The following is a 21552-nucleotide window of genomic DNA, read 5'->3' on the forward strand; positions in this document are numbered from 1 at the left end:
TTGGGATCAAATATGACTTTCATTGTGTATAACTATGACAATATAAATACCAGTCTCACTCAACTCAATTCAATTTAACAAAAGCTATTAATGTGAATTATATGAATAGGAAGAGACGATGGTGATGATGTTGGATTGTGGGAATAATCACAAAGTGCAAGCTTGTATCTAACCCTCAACTGCATCTATATATCACAAAATAGCAAAAATGTAAAGGATAATGCAATAATGGTTCATGTTTAATATATATGCCCTTTTTAGAAACTTGGGCCATCATCAGAAAGAACAAGAGCTTGCTAAGGATAAAAACAAGCCACAACCACAAAGCATCTCTATCTGATTTTGGTAGTTTTCCAAAAGTTCTGCTTTTACTTGAACAAGTGCTGCTGCCAACAAATCAAATTAGTATAAGTCAGAAACAAAAGCTTCATGAAACCAAAAGATATTATGAGGAATGAAGAAAGGGTTGAAATGCATACCAATGATTCTGCTTCACAGAGAATCAGGTGGCTGAAAATCTAAGATCACTTTTGGTTTTCTCGCAGCCACTCAACGAAATTGTCGAGGATCAATGGCCATGCAAGTTCTGGATCATAGTTATCGAGCGCTGGGAAACTTATCTGCGAATAAATGAAAAGATTAAAATAGCAAGTCAAGAAATTCAACATGAAGTACCGAAATGCAAATGGTTAAGAAGCCAATGGAGCTACAACAAATACATATTCTTCATATGTGATTCTGCAAAATGGCTGAAGGGATAATTATTATAATAACATCTAGACATGGCAGAAAAAAGTTCCTACCTCATTGCAAAACCGGAAAAATCCCATCCATTGATCCATGTTTATGACCTTGTAATCATCTTGAGTCTGCCATAAATGATAAAAACACGTTCGTAAGAATTAACAAGAACTAAAAGAATATTGTAAAATCCACTACTCAACTTCAAGTATCCCACATAGGGCTGGAAGTGAGTCAAGCCAGCTCATGAGCCAGCTCGAGCTCGACTCGTTAACAGCTCGATAAGCTAAGCTCGTGAGCTGGTGAGCCAAGCTTGAGCCTGAAATTGAGCTCATAAATTAAATGAGCCAAGCTTGAGCTTGGATAAGCTCAGCTCATATATATATATATATATAACAATCTTAATTATTTAATATTTATATTTATTTTTTACATATAATTTTAATATAGGACATAAATAAAAAATTTATAATTTATTGATAGATAAACAATATATAAAATTGATCTTTTCAAATATTTTTAAAAATATATAAGTTATAATTTATTGATATAAAATTATAGATTATATATCTATGTTTCTCTTATTTGAGCCAGCTCGTGAGCTCGAACCAGCTCGTGAGCTTTTGGTGAGCCGAGCTTGAGCTTAAGAAATAAGCTCGATTGTTAATGAGCCGAGCCGTGAGCTAAACTCAATTTTCGTGAGCCGAGCTTGAGCTTGGTCTAGCTCGACTCAGCTCGGCTCACTTCCAGCCCTAAATTCCCACAGATGATAAAAACATGTATGAATAAACGAAAATGTAAAATCGATTACTCACCTTCAAATATTCCACAAATAAGTTGACTTGGGTTGGAAATGTTGAACTCAAAACAAGTGTAAGTAATTGACAGATGCTCTCTATATCAATGCTTTTCTGTTTCTCCTCTGTAAATGGTTAGAGGAATTAGATATAGTACATACATTACATGAACAAAGGAGAAAATGGTAAACATTTTCTTTTAAAAAGAAAATTGCATGAGTGTACCTGTTAAACAATATTGGAAAGCATAAGAATAGAAATCTGCAAAATTTGATGGCCTTCTAACCTTTACATTTGTCATAAAAATAAACAAGTTAGTAACTTACACAAAATTCCAAACATGAATAAGTAGCACTTTAGACTAACTAATTTCTCTATGAATTATAAAAGAGTATCACCTAACAAATTATACCTCTTTTTCCAAGTCTGGAAGTGCTTTCTTCAATTTACTTACTGTATCAGCCCTTAGTGCTTTTAAGCCTCTCCTCCACTCATCCTGCAAATATTCAGTATATGGATGGGAAGGAAAGATAGTATCAAAACTACATGATTGTGCACCAAACATAAAAGAGACTTAAGTAATTCCCTATGCCTGTGCCTTTTATTTTCTATAAGTTTCTGTATTATTGAGATGAAATAATTTCAAAAGAAGTTTTAACATTGAAATTTGTAATAGGCATATGAAAATTGTCTCTTACCAAAGTAAAATATCCTTGCTCGTCAGCTTTCATTTTCCTGTTGCATTTAGTCCTCATCATCTCCAAACAATTTAAAATAAAGATATAGGAATAATACAACATAGAAGATTAATTAAGGCTAGCACCGTAGCTTACCATGCCAGCATCAAGATCCTCACATCAGTATGATCCACCTCCATATCAGCACAGAGGGTTTCAATTCCTTCTGGGCTGTATCCAAAGTAAATAAGTAAACTAATTTACCTAGTATTTGCATGAAAAAAGCTACTTATTAAACAATGAATCTCCATCTGTCAACTTTCAAACATACATAACTCTTGTTTGTATGATATTTTAATTTTAATTTCTTTTTGCATCTTATTTAGATTCATCTTTGATGTTTTAAATAGTAAGTATCGTGTCATCCTATGTTTCCCAAGAGGTTGACTCCTAAGCTGTAGTTGATACATTAATTGAGCTAGAACAGTTAATTTACATAATTCAGTAGCCACTGATGATTGGGAACTAAAATAACCCATATGTCCACATCCGAGGCTTGAAAATTGGATTAAGAATTAGACATCATAATATAATTTGGTTCATACATATTGAGTTGCGGAAAATAAAATCTGTGGATGAAGCATACTTACTCAATCACCCCAGATCCATTGGCATATGTATAAAATAGACTATCAATTCTTTCCAATTCCTTTGAGCTCGCTTTACTCGAGGCTGAAAATTTTACTCATATTAGGACATATAGCAACACATTATTTGCTATTTGTTGAATGGTATAAATATGATTCTATTAAAGGCACGCACACACTGGAAGAAACAGGTAATGCTAAACATATATAGTTCAAAACACATATAAGCGAGTCTATAGGCATGCAATTCCTATCTACCATATAAAACCAATCCAAGTAGACACAACATGCTTAGCTTCTGACACGCTCGGGTGGATGCCGCAAATATCTTAGCTTTCCCCAGTGGCAAATGTATTCATAAAAGAACTTTCCTTTGCTATGATTTTCTTCCAATAATATCGAAGAGTCCCCATCATCAGAATAATAGTGAGAAGCAAGGTACATCCAACTTCCATCGCAATATTTCAATTGTACTTGACTGCTTTGAGTTATACACTCAGCTGAGTCATAAACTTGCAAGAAATCTCTTATTTAGAGGATATGATTAATGCAGCAACGTGTACAAACTAACTTTCCTCTTCAAAATAACTAGCTAGTAGCTACCCTTCAAGTTAAGAGCAAGAACTTAGACTTTTAGGACAAGCAATTTGATAATTGTTTGGCGCCCCATTTTTTCGACCAAACAAATATGCTTTTATCAAGCTTGAGTTGTCCATACCATAGTTTGATCCATTACTACTAATTAACTACATCAAACTTTTTTCTTATATATATATTTGAAAGTTGGTTCCTCTCTCAGGATCCAACTTCTTTCCTATGCCACTTAGTTTCTCTCCTTATCAATCCACAATATCAAAACACAACAGAATTACAAAAGTAAATTATGTATGAAAATAAAATATTTTCCTGAAAAATTAACAAAACGAACAAAAAAAAAATCAACTTTAACATGACCTGTAATACCTTAAAAAAAAAAAAAGATAAGCCCTTAATTTAGTCATTAAATAAATATTCAATTGAAGAACAAGGATAACAGCAGCTCAAAGCAGCAAAATTGTAACAACAAATTATGGAAAATTACAAAAATACAAAAAATACCTGAACGGAATAGATCAGCAGCAGAGGAATTGATTGAATTGGATTGACCCGTTTTCTTAGATGCAGAGCGTCGCATCTTCAATTTTCAATTCCAAATCGATTCGAATCGGCGAGTGAAGTGAGCAAGCGAGAGAAGAATCTTCGTCGCTTCACGAAAGCACCTGAAGCTGAATCAGAAAGGCGCCAAATTGGAAAATTGGAAGGGAAAAGAGAAAATTTGATAGATGGATATATAGAGAAGAGGAAATTAGGTTAATAAAAATACGATTTTTTTTTCCTTCTTCTATCTTTGTTGTTGTTGTTCTTGTATTCAGAAAATGACGTGGATGATTACAAATTTACAACTAAGTGTGAATGAGAATTTACCTCATTTAATTATAAAGTGCTGTTTTTTTTTCATTTCTTTGACTTTGGGTCTTTGACTTTGCATGCTTCTTCGCTCATGCTACTACAAACCTTAAATATTTTAGGCTTAGGTTTTAGTTTTGTTTTTTCCTTCCTCAAATTTTAGAGGCATGCAACACATATAAGTCTTTTTCACTTACAAGTCTTATAAGTTGGCACAAACTTAACAAAAATTACGTATTACATTTTCACATTCAAGAGTAAATAAATGCACGTTATTCAACCACTTTCTGTTTCCAAAGCGCGCTACTCACTATGCATTATAAACGACTATTCTTCTTCTTTCTCCATGAAAACGAATTTCTTGCCAAATTTGAAGATAATGGAACTTTAGAAATACACCCAAACGATTACAGAAATACACTCAAACGATTACAAAAATACACCCAAAGGATTACCGAAATACACCCAAACGATTACAGGAATTCACCCAAACGATTATAGAAATACACCTAAAGGATTACAGAAATACACCAAAGGATTACAAAAACTACACCCAAAGAATTTAAGAAATACACCCAAAATTCGTTGAAATACACCTTATGCATAATTTAGAACTCTTTCTCTTTCTCCTCCTCATCTTCTGCTGCTTCTTCTTCTTCAAAAACGATTTCAGAGCTTGATGTCAAAAAATAATGGAAATCAATAATAACGAAGAAAGAAAACAGAGAGAAAAGCGCGTAAATGAAGAAGGAGAAAGAGAAGGCAAGAAACGAAAGAAAACGTGTAGTAAGAAGAAAAAGAAGGTGCAGTGAAAGCGTGCAGTAACAGTTGAAGAAGGAGAAAGAGAAGGCAAGAAACGAAAGAAAAGAAGAAGAAGAGGAAGAGGAAGAAGAACGTGCGCAAGAAGAAGAAGAATGTACACTTGTAAAGACTTGTATAAAAAAAAACGCTTGTATGTGGAGAATTTCTCTAAATTTTAATGTAGAAAAGAAAATTATAAATGTTATTTGGACAAAGTATATTTCGTTGTTGATATTTTTTTAAAATTTTTAAAATTATCTTTGATGTTTAGTTTGATTTAAATTTATTTTTAGTGTTTTAAAAAATAATTAATTCTATCTTTAATATTTAATTTAATTCTTAGCATTTTAAAAATTATAATTTAAATAGAAGGATAAATTTAAGATTAAATCACACAAACAAATTAAATTGGGATCAATATTACACAAATGTCTTAAAATAAAATAGGTTATATGCATGTTCGATTTATTATATATGCTATATCAATAGTAAATCGAATTAACTTGATTTAAGTTAATATATGTGCTATATCAATAGTAAATTGAATCTAATTTATTCTATTTATTACTTCTACAGTATATACATGTAAACCGAATCTAGTTGACTAATACATATTATTGACATTTCTGTCAATAAAAAAATTCTCCATTTAAATTCAAATAAAATATAAAAAAATTAAAATGAATAAGAATAGAAATTCAACTTTTGTGTTTTAATTAAAATTTTAGAAAATTTACATTTTTATAAACTTACGAATGTAAAACGGAATATTAAACAATTTCTAAAAATTCATTAAAAATATTATTTGACTTATTAGCATCTAAAAAATTATTATTGGAATTTTTAATGTTGAAAAAATTAATATAAAGTATAGCTCTCTAAAGTGGCATAAAAGTTAAAATTTGAATTTTTTTCAGAATCAGAAATAACAAATAGTTATATAATATATAATAACCAACCATATTTATACAATATGTAATTTTTGAAATTAAGTATAAAATTTATGCTTTGATGATTGTATGCTCTGAAAAATCCAAGTTTAACTAAATTACACTAATATCCTATAGTGAATTAGCTAACATGTATGTCTTAAAGTAATTTTATGTAAATCAAATCAACTAAATTCGATTTACGATTTTTTTAATGTAAATTGGATTCGATTTACTATATACACTATATCAATAGTAAATCAAATTAGCTTGATTTGATTTACATGTATATCCTATCAATTTAGGATTGATATAGCATATACATGTAAATCGAATTAAGATAAATATTTATTTATTTTATATTAACTTTAAAACATAAATATCAATAAAAAATACTCTCATTTGGATTCAACTAAAATATTTAAAAAATTAAAACAAATAAAAATAGAAATTCAACTTTTGTATTTTAGTTCAAATTCTAGAAAATCTATATTTTTATAAACTTATGAATGTAAAACAGAACATTAAACGAATTCTAAAAATTCATTAAAAATTATCATTTGACTTATTAGCATCTAAAAATTATTACTGGGACTTTTAATGTTAAAAAAATTAATATAAAATATAACCTTTTAAAATGGTACAAGAGTTAAAATTTAAATTTTTTTAAAATTAGAAGTTATAGATAATTATACAATATATAATTACTAACTATATTTATATAATATTTAATTTAAAAAATAATTAACATACGAATAATTCACATTCATAAAATGAATGGTGATCAAAATTATACAAATATCCTGAATATAAATTGGTTAGTAACTAATTTAGCCATTTACATGTATATTAAATTAGCACAGTTTAAATTAGCAAGCCGCCAAATAAATCGAATTACTAAAAAAGGAGCTAAAAAAAATTAAGTCCAAAAAAATATATAAAAATTCGTAATCATATTATCATCTAAAAATATATAATTTTGCATGAAATTAAATTATCTAAATCTAAAATTCAAAAGCTGAATATCTAAAATATAAGTATAAAATTATTCTTAACCTTTATATATTGCTAGTTTAAATAACATATTTAAATCATATCTTCAATAAAAAAAAATGTCTTTCACACCAACTTCATTAGATTTTTTATTTTTAATTCACAAAAATTAAATTCTTAAACTAACTCAATATCTAATCTAAGTATCTAACAACTTATTTATTTGCATTTTCTCACATTAAAAAATTGTGTAATTATTTGGGCGCGTAAGATATTTATTATATAGTCACCGGAGAAGGTAAAATCAACAGGAAGCCCCTCAAGTTAGCGTTATTTCGAAATTGACCCTCTCACCGTACGGTAAACGCTAATCAACCTTCTTCTCCTTCAGACTTGAGATTAAAACCTTGTTTCAGTTCCTTCCTTAGTTCAAAACACAAAACCCTCCAAAACAAACTCTTCTTTCTCTTTCTTCAGTAGATTCTGTGTTTGTTTTTCTTCAAAATGTCCACTTTCGGTTCCGCCAATACAAATCCTAACAAATCCTACGAGGTATTGCATTCTACATTCTCCAATTTCTGCTTCAACACTTTCTTATTCTTTCGCACTATTATCATTATTACGGTCTTTTATTATTGTTATTATTATTATTATTTTGGTTATTGTTAATTTGTGGTTGCAATTTTTTTTTTAGGTAACCCAGCCACCTGGTGATTCAATTTCCAGCCTCTGTTTCAGTCCCAAGGCCAATTTTCTTGTCGCTACTTCATGGGATAACCAGGTTTCAGTTTGACTTGGATATTAGGGCATATTTTTTCTGTTAATGTTTTGTGTTATTTCTATTTTTTAATGTTAGTTCACAAAAGAAAAATTGTCACAATGTTATCTGTTTGGTGTTTCTTGCTTTTACCATTAACTTCTCAAACTGAAAGTGATATGATGTTTTTTGTAATTAGTATTAGAAAGAAGAAATGGTGACAGAAAATACTTCTGAAACTAAACCAGCTCTTCAAATTTGTGTGAAGAAAAAGCTCTTATGTTGTGTTTAATTGTTTGATAGACATATGTTTTTTTTTTTTTTTGGGTGAATTTCTTTTGTCAATATGGTAGGTTCGATGTTGGGAGATTGCAAGGAATGGAACTGTTATCAACAGCACACCCAAGGCTTCAATATCTCATGACCAACCAGTAATGAATTTCAGCTCATTTTATTAAAAAAAAAAAAGAAAAAGAAATAATTATTATTAGTGCTATTACTGGAAATTTCTTTTGGACTGAGATGGCATTATAATTAATGTTCTCTTTTATTGTTTAAGGTTTTGTGCTCCACTTGGAAGGATGATGGAACAACGGTTTTCTCCGGAGGCTGCGACAAGCAAGTCAAGATGTGGCCGCTTTTGTCCGGTGGACAACCAATGACTGTTGCCATGCACGATGCCCCCATTAAAGAGATTGCGTGGATACCGGAGATGAATCTCTTAGCCACTGGGAGCTGGGATAAGACCCTAAAGTATGCTTTTTTATTCCTTTTCTTCATTTTTAGTTTAATGAGACTTAGTTTATTTTGTTGACAACTTCAATTTTGGAGGACAAAAATTTGAATTCAAATTGCTAATACCCTTACTATTGTTCTGGTTCATTATAGTTTTGGTCAGAAAGATGCATTTTATAATTTTCTTTAATTTTGTTTTCCAACACCTTTACATGGTATCATCGTTGTGGTTTATATTGAAGTTATAGCTACTTCAGAAATTATTTTATGAATTATGTTTTTACTTTTTTATTTATAGGTATTGGGATACTAGGCAGTCAAATCCAGTGCATACTCAACAACTCCCTGATCGCTGTTATGCAATGTCAGTGAAACATCCACTGATGATTGTAGGAACTGCAGATAGAAATCTGATTGTCTTCAACTTGCAGAATCCTCAGGTGGTGTTTATTCTGTTACTTGTTTTGAAAGTATCTTTGTTGCTTGTAACACATTAAGCAATAGATTGGTGCCTATTGTAAATTTTGATTTTTATACTTAGGAAGTTGAAATTCAACTATAAATTCTATAATGAGTATTCAATTTGAGTAACATGGATGCTAGTGTATAATTTTGTGAGATAATGTTAAATATACAAGTGTTATGAGAACGGTTATGTTCTTATAAAATATCATAACTTGGATAACAAACTATTAAAGGGCATTGTGCACTTCACAGGACTTGAGGCTGATCATCCAAACTTTCTCAGTAGAATTGTCTTCTAGGAAAACCCTAAAATAAATAAATAAGTTGGTATAGGTAAGTAAGTAAATAAATACAAGCTCATTACAATTGATCAATACCTGAACGCAATATGCTAAACTTAACTTAGTACTCTAAATGTCTATAAAACCATGTTTTTCTTAGTACTCTAAATGTCTATAAAACCATGTTTTTCTTTTTCTTACTTTGATAAATAAAATTTCATTATCTACATAATGGGGGTCACATCCTATCTCTTGAGGTGCCCATTGCCCACAAATAGGAGGAAATACATGCCACTTTGAACATATTGTAGAGAATCTGGAAAAGAAAAGGTGCAATCTAACAACTGAACTATTACGTTATTGTATGCAAAAGCTTGATCTTTTCTCTATTAGATAGGGTCAGTTACATGGATGCAATTGTGTAGTGGCATAAACCATGGCTATAGAAAATTAAGCAAACTATTTACTATTAAAATTTACATCTTTACTTGTAATTTTGTCTGTTATTTTTCTTGGTTCACTCCACCTCTAACGGTTGGATTACCACCTATCTTATATACTCTTTTATTAAGATTCCTATAGGGCTACACACATGGCCAAACCAGCCAAGAGCATTTTTTGTTTGATTTCGGTTTACTAGTCACATGATCTGTTTTATTGGTTTAAAAGGAACAATTTATGAAGCACTGATTTCATATTAATATGTGAGGAACAGCTGATTTCAATAAATGTCTATTATTCGATGTTTTTATTCTTATCTGTATTGAAATCCTAACAGACTGAGTACAAAAGAGTGGTTTCACCCCTGAAGTATCAGACAAGATGTGTCGCTGCTTTTCCAGATCAACAAGGCTATTTGGTATGTATTGGCATGCTTTTCTAGATCAGACAAGATGTGTTGCATTCTTACATTCAGTTACACCGACAGAAGTCGTCTTGTCCTTTTATTTTATTTGATATCATGCCTGCTATGATTAGTGTGATGCTGTGAAGAGCCTCCATAGTTTGATGATGCTATAGTTGGTTTATGCTAAAAGGATTTTGAACTAACATCTCTCGGATGACAATGCTGACGCCTTATTTAACGAGATATAACTTGTAGAAGCTGCAAATTGAATAATTCTATTCCTTATTTTCCTTTGCCATACTTGTTTAGTTGCTCTATGCATGCATGGTCCGAAATCTTTCAGTTTTAATTGTTTTCTCCTCCATCATCACCAGTGTTTTCTTGGTGATGTTATTCTCACCATTGGTAAAATCTTCATGTATATATATTGACTGAAAGACTAAAGCATTACTTTAAATTAACACTGTTAAGCATTGATTATTCTCTTTGTAGGTTGGCTCAATAGAGGGAAGAGTTGGAGTACAACACCTAGACGATGCACAACAAAACAAGAACTTTACTTTCAAATGCCACCGAGAGAATAATGAGATATATTCTGTCAACGCTCTAAATTTCCATCCGGTAACACACCATATAATATCAAACTTAGTTGAAGTTCGTTCTGAAAGGTAGTCGATCTAATATTCTGTAGTGTCATATCTTATTTGACATTTGCATTCAGGTACACCACACGTTTGCAACTGCTGGATCTGATGGTGCTTTTAATTTCTGGGATAAGGACAGTAAGCAGAGACTGAAGGTTCTAATATTTCTCTGAATTTCTCCCTTCCACTTGTCCTTTTATGAAATTGATCATTGGAATTTCCAAACACACTTTCACATTTGTCTTGTAAAATAATAGTTTTTGTGCTAGTAGGTTCCATTTGTATGTATGGCATAAGTTCATCTGGTAGCCATGATATCACCATTATTTGGCTTAGTTTCCTTTCTCATTTGGTTACCCTGAGTGGGAGGCACATGCTCTCTAATTTTCCTGTTTTTCCATATAGGCAAAGTGAAGGGCGAATCCCTTTCAGATTTGGTTTTTAATTTTCTGGATTTTAGAGCCGTTATCTCTATATTGATCATGTATTATTTTCTATGCAGCTTAATGTTTTTCATGAAGTATTTGATGTTACTATCATTTGACTTATAACACATGAATATGTTTTGCAGGCCATGCAAAGGTGTAGCCAACCCATACCTTGCAGTACATTCAACAATGACGGATCCTTATTCGCTTATGCGGTATGTCTCATTGTTTTCACAAGCCATTTTTTTTTCCAACTTCCCGCAGAATTCAAGTTGCGATTGGTTTGTTCAAGATACGATATTTAATTTGATTCTGAAACGTGTTTCATTCTGTAGGTCTGTTATGATTGGAGCAAGGGTGCAGAAAATCACAATCCAACCACAGCCAAGAACTACATCTTCCTGCACATACCACAGGTACACTCATGCATATACACAAGTTAGTAGATTGTTAAATAATCTTTTGAAGAACATATTATAACAACTTATCTAAGAAGTAAAAAATTAAACAAATTCAGGGTGCTTCATTCATTCAGATGCCTCTTCATTCCGTTGTTAACTATGAATTTATAGTTCCATGATGCACAGAACTTCCTATGTTATTCTTGTATTGTTTCCTTTCTCTTTTTTTATGTTCTAAGTAGAGATTATGTGGGCAGGAATCTGAGGTTAAAAGCAAGCCAAGAACTGGAGCAACAGGTAGAAAGTGAGGGCTCTGTTAAAAGGGTCAGAGTTTTGGAGAATTCGTTACAGAGATTTGATACGCGATTCAACAGAATCAGTCATTTGATGTTTTGGCGAAATCTGCTAAGATTGCTTCTGATATAAGATTTTCTTTTTAGGGTCGCCAATCTTTTCTAGTCTGCCAATGTACTGATATATTGATTTGAGGTTAGGTTGATTCCCTTTAATCACATGTACAGATTGGTTCTGATATCTTTTTGAAATTTTTGGATGGATCTGATGGATTCTTCTTTCATTCATAACTAAAGGTGTGCAATTTTTTTTTGGGGAGAGAAAATATTCTTGTTCTTGAAAAGAGAAAATCACCTGTTTGTGGTAACTTGGTAGCCTTTGTTTTGAGGTACTGAGACAGAGACTGAGAGACTGAGACTCAGTATCATGTTTGTTAGTTCAGAGATTGGTACTAAAATTTCTGTCTCTGTCTCTAAAATTTTAGTATTTCAGTACCTCCAAAAAGTCGGGACACAGGGGACTGAATTTTTTAGAGATAGAGACTGAAATTTTAATAACATTTTATACCTAAAATACTTTCATTTCAATTAATTAATTCCAATTTTACCCTTTGTGCAAATTAAATTAGAGTTTCATTCTTGTTTATTTCTGTCTCCCATTTTGCACCAAACAGAATACTGAAATTTATTTCAATCTCTGTCTCTTAGTCTCAGTCTCAGTCTTTCTGTCTCTGTCTCTCCACCAAACTTTAAAAGGTAACATTTCAAGACATGACTCTCCCTCCCTTTTCCTCTAAAACACGAATTCACAAAAGACACAGACAACACGCACAACAACAACAAAGTCTTATTTCATTTCATTGGGTAGGATCGATTATATGAATCAAACAATGTCATTGTATTTTATTATGTATTATATTTACAGTAAGATGATTTATACATAAATCTTCTTTAATTACTTCTGTATGGTTTTTTTTTATATTTCTTTCGACGTCTGTTTATCTTTAAATAAAAAAATAAAAAGAAAAACTTGAAAAAGTAAGGGGAGGAAGAGAGATTGATAAAGGGCGTTCCAAGGAGTTGGAAAAAAAATTGGATGTTAAAGAAATAGAAACTAAATGAGTGGTGGAACAATTTTGTGTAGGATAATATGATATAGAATTTGTTGATAGTTATATGTTACATAAAGAGTTAAACTAAAAAGCTAAATTAACAACTTCTAATATGACAACTTAAACTCTTGTTGAAGTCTCAAACATGTTCTAATAAGGTTTCATTCAGATAACATCATTTATCCTTTTAGTCTCCCCGTCCACAAGTATATCTTACTTTTGACTAAAGCGCACAAAGCTAATAAATGATTAACTTTAGGATAATTTAAAGTATTTAGACAAATTTAATCTTTAAAAGTTATCATATCTTAATACATAATCAAGTATAATACAATTCATGAATATGATTATAACTGGAAAAAGTGCATTAGAACATTCTTAAACTAATGAAGTAATTTATTTTATTTAAAAACGATTATGCTACGTGCACACTAAAACTAGTCATTAATATAAGGTTTAATTACTCTGCTGGTCCCTATAGTTTAGCAAAAATTTCAATTAGGTCTCTATATTTTTTTTTTCTTTTAGTTGAGTCCTTGCACCAAATTTTTTTTTAATTGGATCCCTACACTTTTTTTTTCCTTTTATTTAGGTTCATGTACTAATTCTTTTTTTTTTTAGTTGTGTCCCTATAAAATTAAGCTAATTACTACTAAGAGGGACTTAATTGAAAAAAAATTTGGTGCAGGGACCCAATTAAAAAGAAAAAAAGTATAGGGACCTAATCGAAAATTTCACAAAACTATAGGGACCAATAGAGTAATTAAACCTTAATATAAAATATATATAAACACACATTAAAAATAAATTAAACCGCACATGTATTTAAATAAATAGCTTATTTTAGTGACTGATTTTAGGGAAAAAGATCTTCTAAAGTAACAATGTTAGTAAAGTGGTAAAGTGATGCTTTAATCACCTTTGAATTTGTAACATTTATTATCTGTGAGCCCCACTAATTTAATCTAATGATGATTAATGATGTACTTTTTTCTCTAAAGTGAGAATACAACTTTAGAGGAGCCTGATCCTGATTTTAGTGTACGAATAATATTTTTTATTTGAAAAATTAGATAAACAAAACATTTGATTTATGTTTTTGTATGGAATGTGAGTCACTAGAAGTAGTTGTATAGTTTGTACATGAATTTCTTCTAATGGGTGCATGGATGGAAGATAATCAAAATGTTTTGCACTTTTCACTATATAATGTAAGTGTAGTGATGTTAGATTGAGTAGTGTTGAAGAAAGGAACATAAGAGGCCATAACAAAGTTTCTTGTTCATTAAAAAATATGATTGCTTTGGATTTCTATATCATTCTAAAAGCACGCGTAATCTTTACCTTTTCGCCTTGGTCGCTCAATGCTACTTACTACTCAAATTACTTTATTTCCATAGAAATTACAACCACCCCAAAAAAAAAAAAAATAATAAACTAAGGTAGTTAATGTCAATTAAAATTTAAAATTTACAATACCGCACGAAAAGAAATTAATGATCGATTTCTTATCTTATAAGGTCGTGAGTTTTGTTTATAATATCAAAATGACGGTCATTTTAATTGGTGATTTGTAAATAGTGTTTAAAAACATTCTCTAATCGTAAGCTTTTACGTACCAAAAGAAAATTGTTATGAATATTTGTGTTAGACTGTTCATTTCTAAGGAAATAATTATTTTTCTTTTTTCTTTTTTTTTTCATTTTTGTTTTACCCCAAGGCTATCATATATAAGACTGCTTTTTAAAAAAAAATATAAATAAATAAATAAAATATTGTTTACATAACGAATGTTTATAGATGATCACTTTTAGTTTCTTAAAAAAAATTCTGAAAAAAACACTCGTATTTATTCTTTGATGAGAGATGACATTAAAATTGCGTCCGTTGAAAGTGCATTTTTATTAAGGTGGAAATTCAGGTGCAGTCGATAGTTGATAGTTGAGAGTCGTTAGATGAAAATTTAGTCAAATCAGTTAAATTATCTAACGACTCTCAGTTATCAATTTCACGTGAAGTCGACTGCACCTGAGTTTTCACCTTTCATTAATTATAATGAATTTCCATTGCATCCAATCCTTCAAATATTTACATAAAAGTTTAATTTTAATTATTTTTATGATGCCATTTTTTGAGCAAAGGCATTATGACTAAAATTTCTATTTGCGATATCTCAAATTTAGCTGAGACATTATGATACCGTTTTTTTTTTCTCTTTAAAACAACCGATCAATATTATAGATTTTTTGTTAAATCAGAAAAGATAATTAATGGATACAATTTGCCTAAAAAAAATAAGGAGAAAATTATTTTAAGACTCCTTTCTTTGTGTGGGGAGTGCATGATTTAAAATTATTCAGTTTAACCTTACAATTATTATAATTATGTAGAATTCTTTGGTTGCCATTGGTTAGTTAATCATAATAATGCATGATTATATTTTATTACCCCTAAAACAAAATTATATGTGCATGTTCATTTTATATGGGCCAAAAATGGATCATATCATGTGTGTTTCTACTTATAACACAAATGATATTATCATGTGAAAAAAGAGATAAATAAAATCGGTCATTATATATCAAAATTAACTATTAAATCAACTATTATTATTTGTTTTGCAACGGTTAAAAACCGTTGTTATCTGACTCTAAAATCGCTGCTAATTATCAAAATTTATGTAATGTATAAACACATATGTTATTATTGGAAGAGGAGTGTTAAAGGATCAGTAGATTTTGTGATTTATAGTCATTAAAATTAGTTATCATTAATATTTTTAATGGTGTAAAATTACATCTAATAATATGAGATTACTCATTTTTTTTTGTTGGTTAAATATTGATCAAATTTTAATAAAAATGTTAGTCCTCTAAATTTTCTTAGATAAAAAGAAACCACGACATTCTATCATCATCACCATTTAAAAAATATTAATTATCATATAATAATAACAGAAGCTCAAAAATATTTAATGATGATAAATAAATATCTATTGTTATAATATTTATCCTAACTTCGGTAAAATTATCCATGGATTCACATTGACTGATAGTGTATAAAATTAAATTTTGTTGTTAATTACAGAAAATAAACAATATTTTCATTATGTATGTCTATTCTCTAGAATAATGTGATTATTAGCATTATTAGTATATTGACAAGACCGTGTACTCACTACATATATTTTTTGGATGTTTGATCAATCTCATAATACAAATGCACACGGTACCCTAATTATTATTTTTTTTATAATCATTAAAAAAAAAAAAAGAGCATATAGTAATTATACTATTTTTCAAGAATCATAATTGAGAGAATAGGAATAATCTATATCAAAGGAGCGAGTGAAAGGCTGTAGGCTGGCCAATGGGAAATTCACAATAAAGTCTTTAAAATTTATAAATAAATAAGTAAATCTCATTTGCTCTAATTTTTATGCTATTTTTTTATTAGTAATTTGAACATAAATAACTCTCTAGTTGCACTTATATATATATATATATATATACACGGTGAATTCTACCCAACCCCCTCTAAAATAACATGTAAGTTACCCTTCATGATGTGTCACATTTTAATTGGTCATTACTTAACTATAGTTGGGTTATTTTGTAATTTATTATTTGAGATGGGTAATTGTATAATTTCTTAAAATATTAAAATTCTACCCCATTAATTGAAGCACGTTCTCACGCAATCTCTTTCTACAGTGCATCATTCCTTAACAAGTCGTTGAATTTCTATGGCTTGTAACTTCTTCGTTCTTCCCAGTATAGTCAGCACCGACTTCCAGTATAGTCAGCACCGACTTCATTGCTATCTCATGTCCTCTCACTCAATCTCTTTTTTTTTTTTTTTTTACCATGGATCATTCCTTACCAATATAATTAATGGTTAGTTTGGTTATTAAATTTTTTTCATTAAAAATAATATATGGAATATATATTCATATGTAAAATATAATATAATATAATAAAATAAATCTATTAAGAGTACTTAAAAGTATAATTAAAATCAGGAATATACAAATATAATAATAAAATTTGTACTCTAAACAAGTAAACATATCTTTTATCATACATAAATTATTTAAAAAAATATAAATTGTTAAAATTAATAACACAAATTTAAAATGATAAAATTCAACTTTCTTACAAGTAATTTTTATAGTATTTTTATTCTTTTAATTTTTAATTTATTAATATTTTATTATTTAATTAATGATTAAACAAATTATTTTCATGAGAAATATTTTTTGTATAATCTTAAAGAAGAGACCAATATACCAATTTAAAAATTAATGTAAAAATGATATTTTAAATAAAAAATAGTTAATATTAAAATTTTTAAATACAAAAGCAAATTATATAGATATTCAGGATATAAATATAAAATACATGTTTAAAATAAATAAAGGAGACAAAAATAATTATTTATTTCTCATGAGTACTTCCATTTTATCTGTTTTATTTATTTTATGCATATATTTTATATTTATCTTTTAAATATTTATACAAATTATTTTTATATTTAAAATTTTAATATTAAATATTTTTTATTTAAAATTTCATTTTTACTTTATTTTTTCAAACTAATATATTGGTCTCTTCTATAAGATAATACAAAACATAATTTTTTATAAAAATAATTTGTTTAATCATTAATTAAATAATAAAGTACTAATAAATTTTAAATTAAAAGAATAAAAATATTATAACAAATACAGTAAAAAATTGGATTTTATTATTTTAAATTTGTATTATTAATTTTAATAATATATTTATTTTTTAAATAATTTATGTATGATAAAAAATATGTTTACTTGTTTAGAGTACAAATTTTATTATTATATTTATATATTCATGATTTTAATTATACTTTTAAGTATTTTAAATAGATTTATTTTATTATATTATATTTTAAATATGAATATATATTCCATCTTGTAATTAAATAAATATATATTTTTTTAATGAAAAAATTTAATAACCGAACTAACCATTAATGATGTTGATGTTGGTAAAGAGTGATTCATGACAAAAAAAAAAAAAAAAAAAAAAAAAAAAAAAAGAGGATTGAGTGAGAGGACAAGAGATAGCATCCGCGTTGGCTATACTGGGAAGAACAGGGAAGTTACGAGCCATGGAATTCAACGACCCGTTAAGAAATGATGTACTGTAGAAAGAGATTGCGTGAGAACGTGCTTCAATTAATGGGGTAGAATTTTAATATTTTAAGAAATTATACAATAACCCATCTCAAATAATAAATTACAAAATAACCCAACTATAGTTAAGTAATGACCAATTAAAATGTGACACATCATGAAGGGTAACTTACATGTTATTTTAGAGGGAGTTGGGTAGAATTAACCTATATATATATATATATATATATATATATATATATATATATATATATATATATATGTATGTTTTAATATTTTCAAACAATAATTAAGGGTATCATTAATATAATTTAAATATAACATGATTAAATATAGATTGATTTATTAAGTTATCTTTTTCTTTGTATTAATAAAAAAATTATATATGTTAAAGGGCAACAATAAACCTTAAATGATCCTAATATAATAGTGTCTAATAAATATTGGTAGAAAGGTTATATTTATGCGTTAAACGTAATATCATACCCCATCATTATTAACGAAACTAGGGCTTCACATGAATCGGATAATATCCGTGGTAATTATTCGCATTCGAACCGAATTTTGTGGATATTATCCGATTCGCAGAGTTATCGGATCGGATATATGGTAGGATCGGATTGCGGATTTGGCAGTGATATTTGCGGAATCCGCATATCCACACATCTCATATAAATAGCATAGTTTAAGAAAGTAAACCCTAATGTGATATGAATTTTAGTGTGTTATTTTATGAATTTTATGATATCTTGTTTTTAATTTTTTATGTTGTACTTCAACTTAGAGTAATTAAACTTAAATCTTGTGTTATTATTTTTTTTTTGTTATTCAAGAGAACTTTTATTGATAATATTTTAGAAGTAAATAGGTTTAAATAGGTGAAAAATAAATTTTTTAAATATTTTTTTTTGTAAAAACAGCCAAACAAAATCTTAAAATATTTTTTTTGAATTATGCGGATATATCCGATATCCGATCTGATCCGATCCGTGTGGAGCTTAAACGAAACTCAACGCGTGAATGTTGCTCAAACCTTTGATAGTATAATTGATAAATTGTATTAATTATTATTCATTATAAACACTGCTTATTTACTTGCTATATATTTCATTCATGTAATTTGCAAAATACATAATAACAGATGAAATCAAGTATATATAATTAAATACAGTATTTTTCTTCATAGCCTCTATAGTATTTATACCCTCAATCATCACCTCTTCTTAAACTAATTAGTTCGAATAAATTATAATAAATAATACGTTTAGTATATTGTCCTTTTGGAATATCCATGGTGATGACTGTATGTATCTAAAAAGAGTTGGCAAAAAAATCATAATTATTTGTAATAATGTGGCTCAACAAAATTGGCTCAAATTATACTACAAGGCACGTACACCTTAATTTGCTTATGTAACTATGATTATTAACTGCTATTTTTTTTTTAATTTTTTTTTTGCTTTAGAAACTATGAGACACATGTTTCTCAAAAAATTAAACATATATTCTGTGTCTTGTGCCGGCTGCTTTCTGCCTCCTCTCAGTAAACTCATTTTTTAAATATTGTTACTTAGATTGGGTTACTTAATTAATTAATATAATTATTAATCAAAAGTTTTTACTACTATTTGTAGTACATGAAAAGCTTTCAAAAACACTAATTTACCATAGTCAGTGACTTTCATCACCATTATTTACCATGTCAAGTAATCAACTATATAATTTTATATAAACATATATATATACATATAAGTACGCGATGATTTGATTGATTTTTATTGATTTTTATGTGACTCTAATACTATAGTTTATACAACTTTATTCACCTAATTATTTATTTATTTATTTATTTATATTATAATGTCCTTTCATTCTTCTCAGTGGCCTAATTAGAATGACTTAGAATATTTAATTTATGGTGATAGTTATTTTTTTAAGGTACCTATCTTAAAAAATTCACATAATAACAAGATCGAAGACCTAAACCAATCATTTTAGAAAGGTAAAAATTCAGATGAAGTTGATTTCACGTGAAGTTATACCTGAAAGCCGTTATATAAAATTTAGTCAAATTAATTAAATCATTTAACGACTCTCAGGTATCAACTTCACGTAAAATCGACTGCACCTGAGTTTCTACTTTCTACCTTTTAGAAATTATATATAGTAAACAAATTTGAATGCATGCATCATGTAACATATCATCTTCAAGTTTTCACACACAACACATGCATCTATTGGAGTTATTTGCTTGGACATTCAAATTGGATAAGCCTCAAATTTTAGGTGTCAAGACCCAACTTTCTCGGCATGTGCTACTCACCTATAACTTATGAGTGCAAAAATGAAAACGTGGAAACTTACGTGAAGTCGACTTCACGTGAACGTGAAGTTGATATTTGAGAGCTGTACGTTGGCTTTTATGTATCAATTTCACATGAGTTTTTACCAAATAAAAATGCTAAAATCAACTACTAAAATCAGTAATCATGTATTTATGTATAAATATATAAGTTGTTTAACTCATTTTTAATATGTATTTTATATTAGTAGCTGATTTTGGTAACTGATTTTAATATACATCTAGTATTATTGGTGCAAAAAAATATTTTAAAAAAATGACAATTGAGCAAACAATATTATGATGCTTTTTTGATAACTCATCGGACAACGTTTGAGCAAGAATAAGAATTATTAAGACTAAGAATGAAATTCTCCTTTCACCATTAAATTTCTTTTTTTTTTTTTGTTGGAACAAAACAATTATGATAAAGTAGGAAAAAATATATATATAATTTTAACACAAGAATTCTTATGAAAATATTATTGTATAAGTCAGCATAAAAGTAATTGAAAATTGACACCAGGACCATAATTTTGTGATTCTTTGTTTTATTTGCTTAATTTTTATTTATTTATTCATGTTTTATAACATAGTGTTTTCAAAATTGTTTAGAATTACCTTTTCGATAGAAGCCAATTTTAGATTACAATAATCTAATACTAAGCATGTGACATAAGTCATTTTGTTATTTATATTTTAGAAAAACAAATGTTTTGAGGATGATTCTTTAGGAAAAACATTAAGAAAGGATCCCTAAAATAAATAGATAGCAAAACCACATCTTCGATATGAATAATTAGTTAAATTGGTTGAGTCTAAGTAGTTAATTCACTCGTCTACTTAAATCTTTAAATAAAATTTTGATCTATAATAAATTAATTTTTAGTTTATCAAACTTAAAAGATACTATGAAAAACTATATATAAGATGTAAATAAATAAATACTTATATATATATATATATATATATATATATATAGGTTTTTTCACAAGACTTTTATTTTAGGTTAGAAATGTTTCATTGATTGCTAAGTTTTGCAAGCGT

At 28.4% G+C, this 21552-nt stretch overlaps 2 protein-coding genes across 5 annotated transcripts; one reads left to right on the forward strand and one right to left on the reverse strand.

Annotated features, from left to right (window-relative positions):
• Positions 1 to 4316, reverse strand: LOC112777470 (uncharacterized). Of its 4 annotated transcripts, none has more exons than XM_072227095.1 (11): positions 4226 to 4316; positions 3961 to 4127; positions 2866 to 2947; positions 2372 to 2446; positions 2237 to 2273; positions 1951 to 2034; positions 1764 to 1824; positions 1557 to 1663; positions 804 to 869; positions 480 to 620; positions 1 to 386 (listed from the first exon to the last, which is right to left on the reverse strand). In XM_072227095.1, exons 2-10 carry the CDS (start codon positions 4034 to 4036, stop codon positions 525 to 527), a joined length of 684 nt encoding a protein of 227 aa, XP_072083196.1. In that variant the 5' UTR covers positions 4037 to 4127; positions 4226 to 4316; the 3' UTR covers positions 1 to 386; positions 480 to 524. The 4 variants fall into 4 exon arrangements, with proteins under 4 accessions (XP_072083196.1, XP_072083197.1, XP_025677627.1 ...); XM_072227096.1 differs by having other exon boundaries at positions 1 to 383; positions 4226 to 4312; XM_025821842.3 differs by lacking the exon at positions 4226 to 4316 and having other exon boundaries at positions 1 to 383; positions 3961 to 4225.
• A 3047-nt stretch (positions 4317 to 7363) lies between these two features.
• On the forward strand, positions 7364 to 12208 carry LOC112777471 (protein RAE1). Its single transcript, XM_025821843.3, has 11 exons — positions 7364 to 7583; positions 7726 to 7812; positions 8142 to 8219; positions 8348 to 8541; positions 8822 to 8963; positions 10048 to 10128; positions 10609 to 10737; positions 10838 to 10915; positions 11332 to 11403; positions 11524 to 11604; positions 11847 to 12208. The coding sequence occupies exons 1-11, from the start codon at positions 7536 to 7538 to the stop codon at positions 11895 to 11897; spliced, it is 1041 nt and encodes a 346-aa protein (XP_025677628.1). The 5' UTR covers positions 7364 to 7535; the 3' UTR covers positions 11898 to 12208.
• The last annotated feature ends 9344 nt before the right edge of the window (positions 12209 to 21552 follow it).

The sequence above is a fragment of the Arachis hypogaea genome, chromosome 19 (genome assembly GCF_003086295.3).
Source record: "Arachis hypogaea cultivar Tifrunner chromosome 19, arahy.Tifrunner.gnm2.J5K5, whole genome shotgun sequence".
NCBI lineage: Eukaryota > Viridiplantae > Streptophyta > Magnoliopsida > Fabales > Fabaceae > Arachis > Arachis hypogaea.

What these genes read in the sequence shown, in the direction of transcription:
- LOC112777471 (XM_025821843.3), top strand. Translation starts at nt 7,536, where the DNA reads ATGTCCACTTTCGGTTCCGCCAATACAAATCCTAACAAATCCTACGAG. An exon ending in CTACTTCATGGGATAACCAG is followed by an intron (nt 7,813 to 8,141) that starts GTTTCAGTTTGA and finishes TCAATATGGTAG; the next exon opens with GTTCGATGTTGGGAGATTGC. An exon ending in CAGATCAACAAGGCTATTTG is followed by an intron (nt 10,129 to 10,608) that starts GTATGTATTGGC and finishes TTCTCTTTGTAG; the next exon opens with GTTGGCTCAATAGAGGGAAG.
- LOC112777470 (XM_072227095.1), bottom strand. Translation starts at nt 4,036, where the DNA reads ATGCGACGCTCTGCATCTAAGAAAACGGGTCAATCCAATTCAATCAAT. An exon ending in TTTCCAATATTGTTTAACAG is followed by an intron (nt 1,664 to 1,763) that starts GTACACTCATGC and finishes AACCATTTACAG; the next exon opens with AGGAGAAACAGAAAAGCATT. An exon ending in TTTTCCGGTTTTGCAATGAG is followed by an intron (nt 621 to 803) that starts GTAGGAACTTTT and finishes ATTTATTCGCAG; the next exon opens with ATAAGTTTCCCAGCGCTCGA.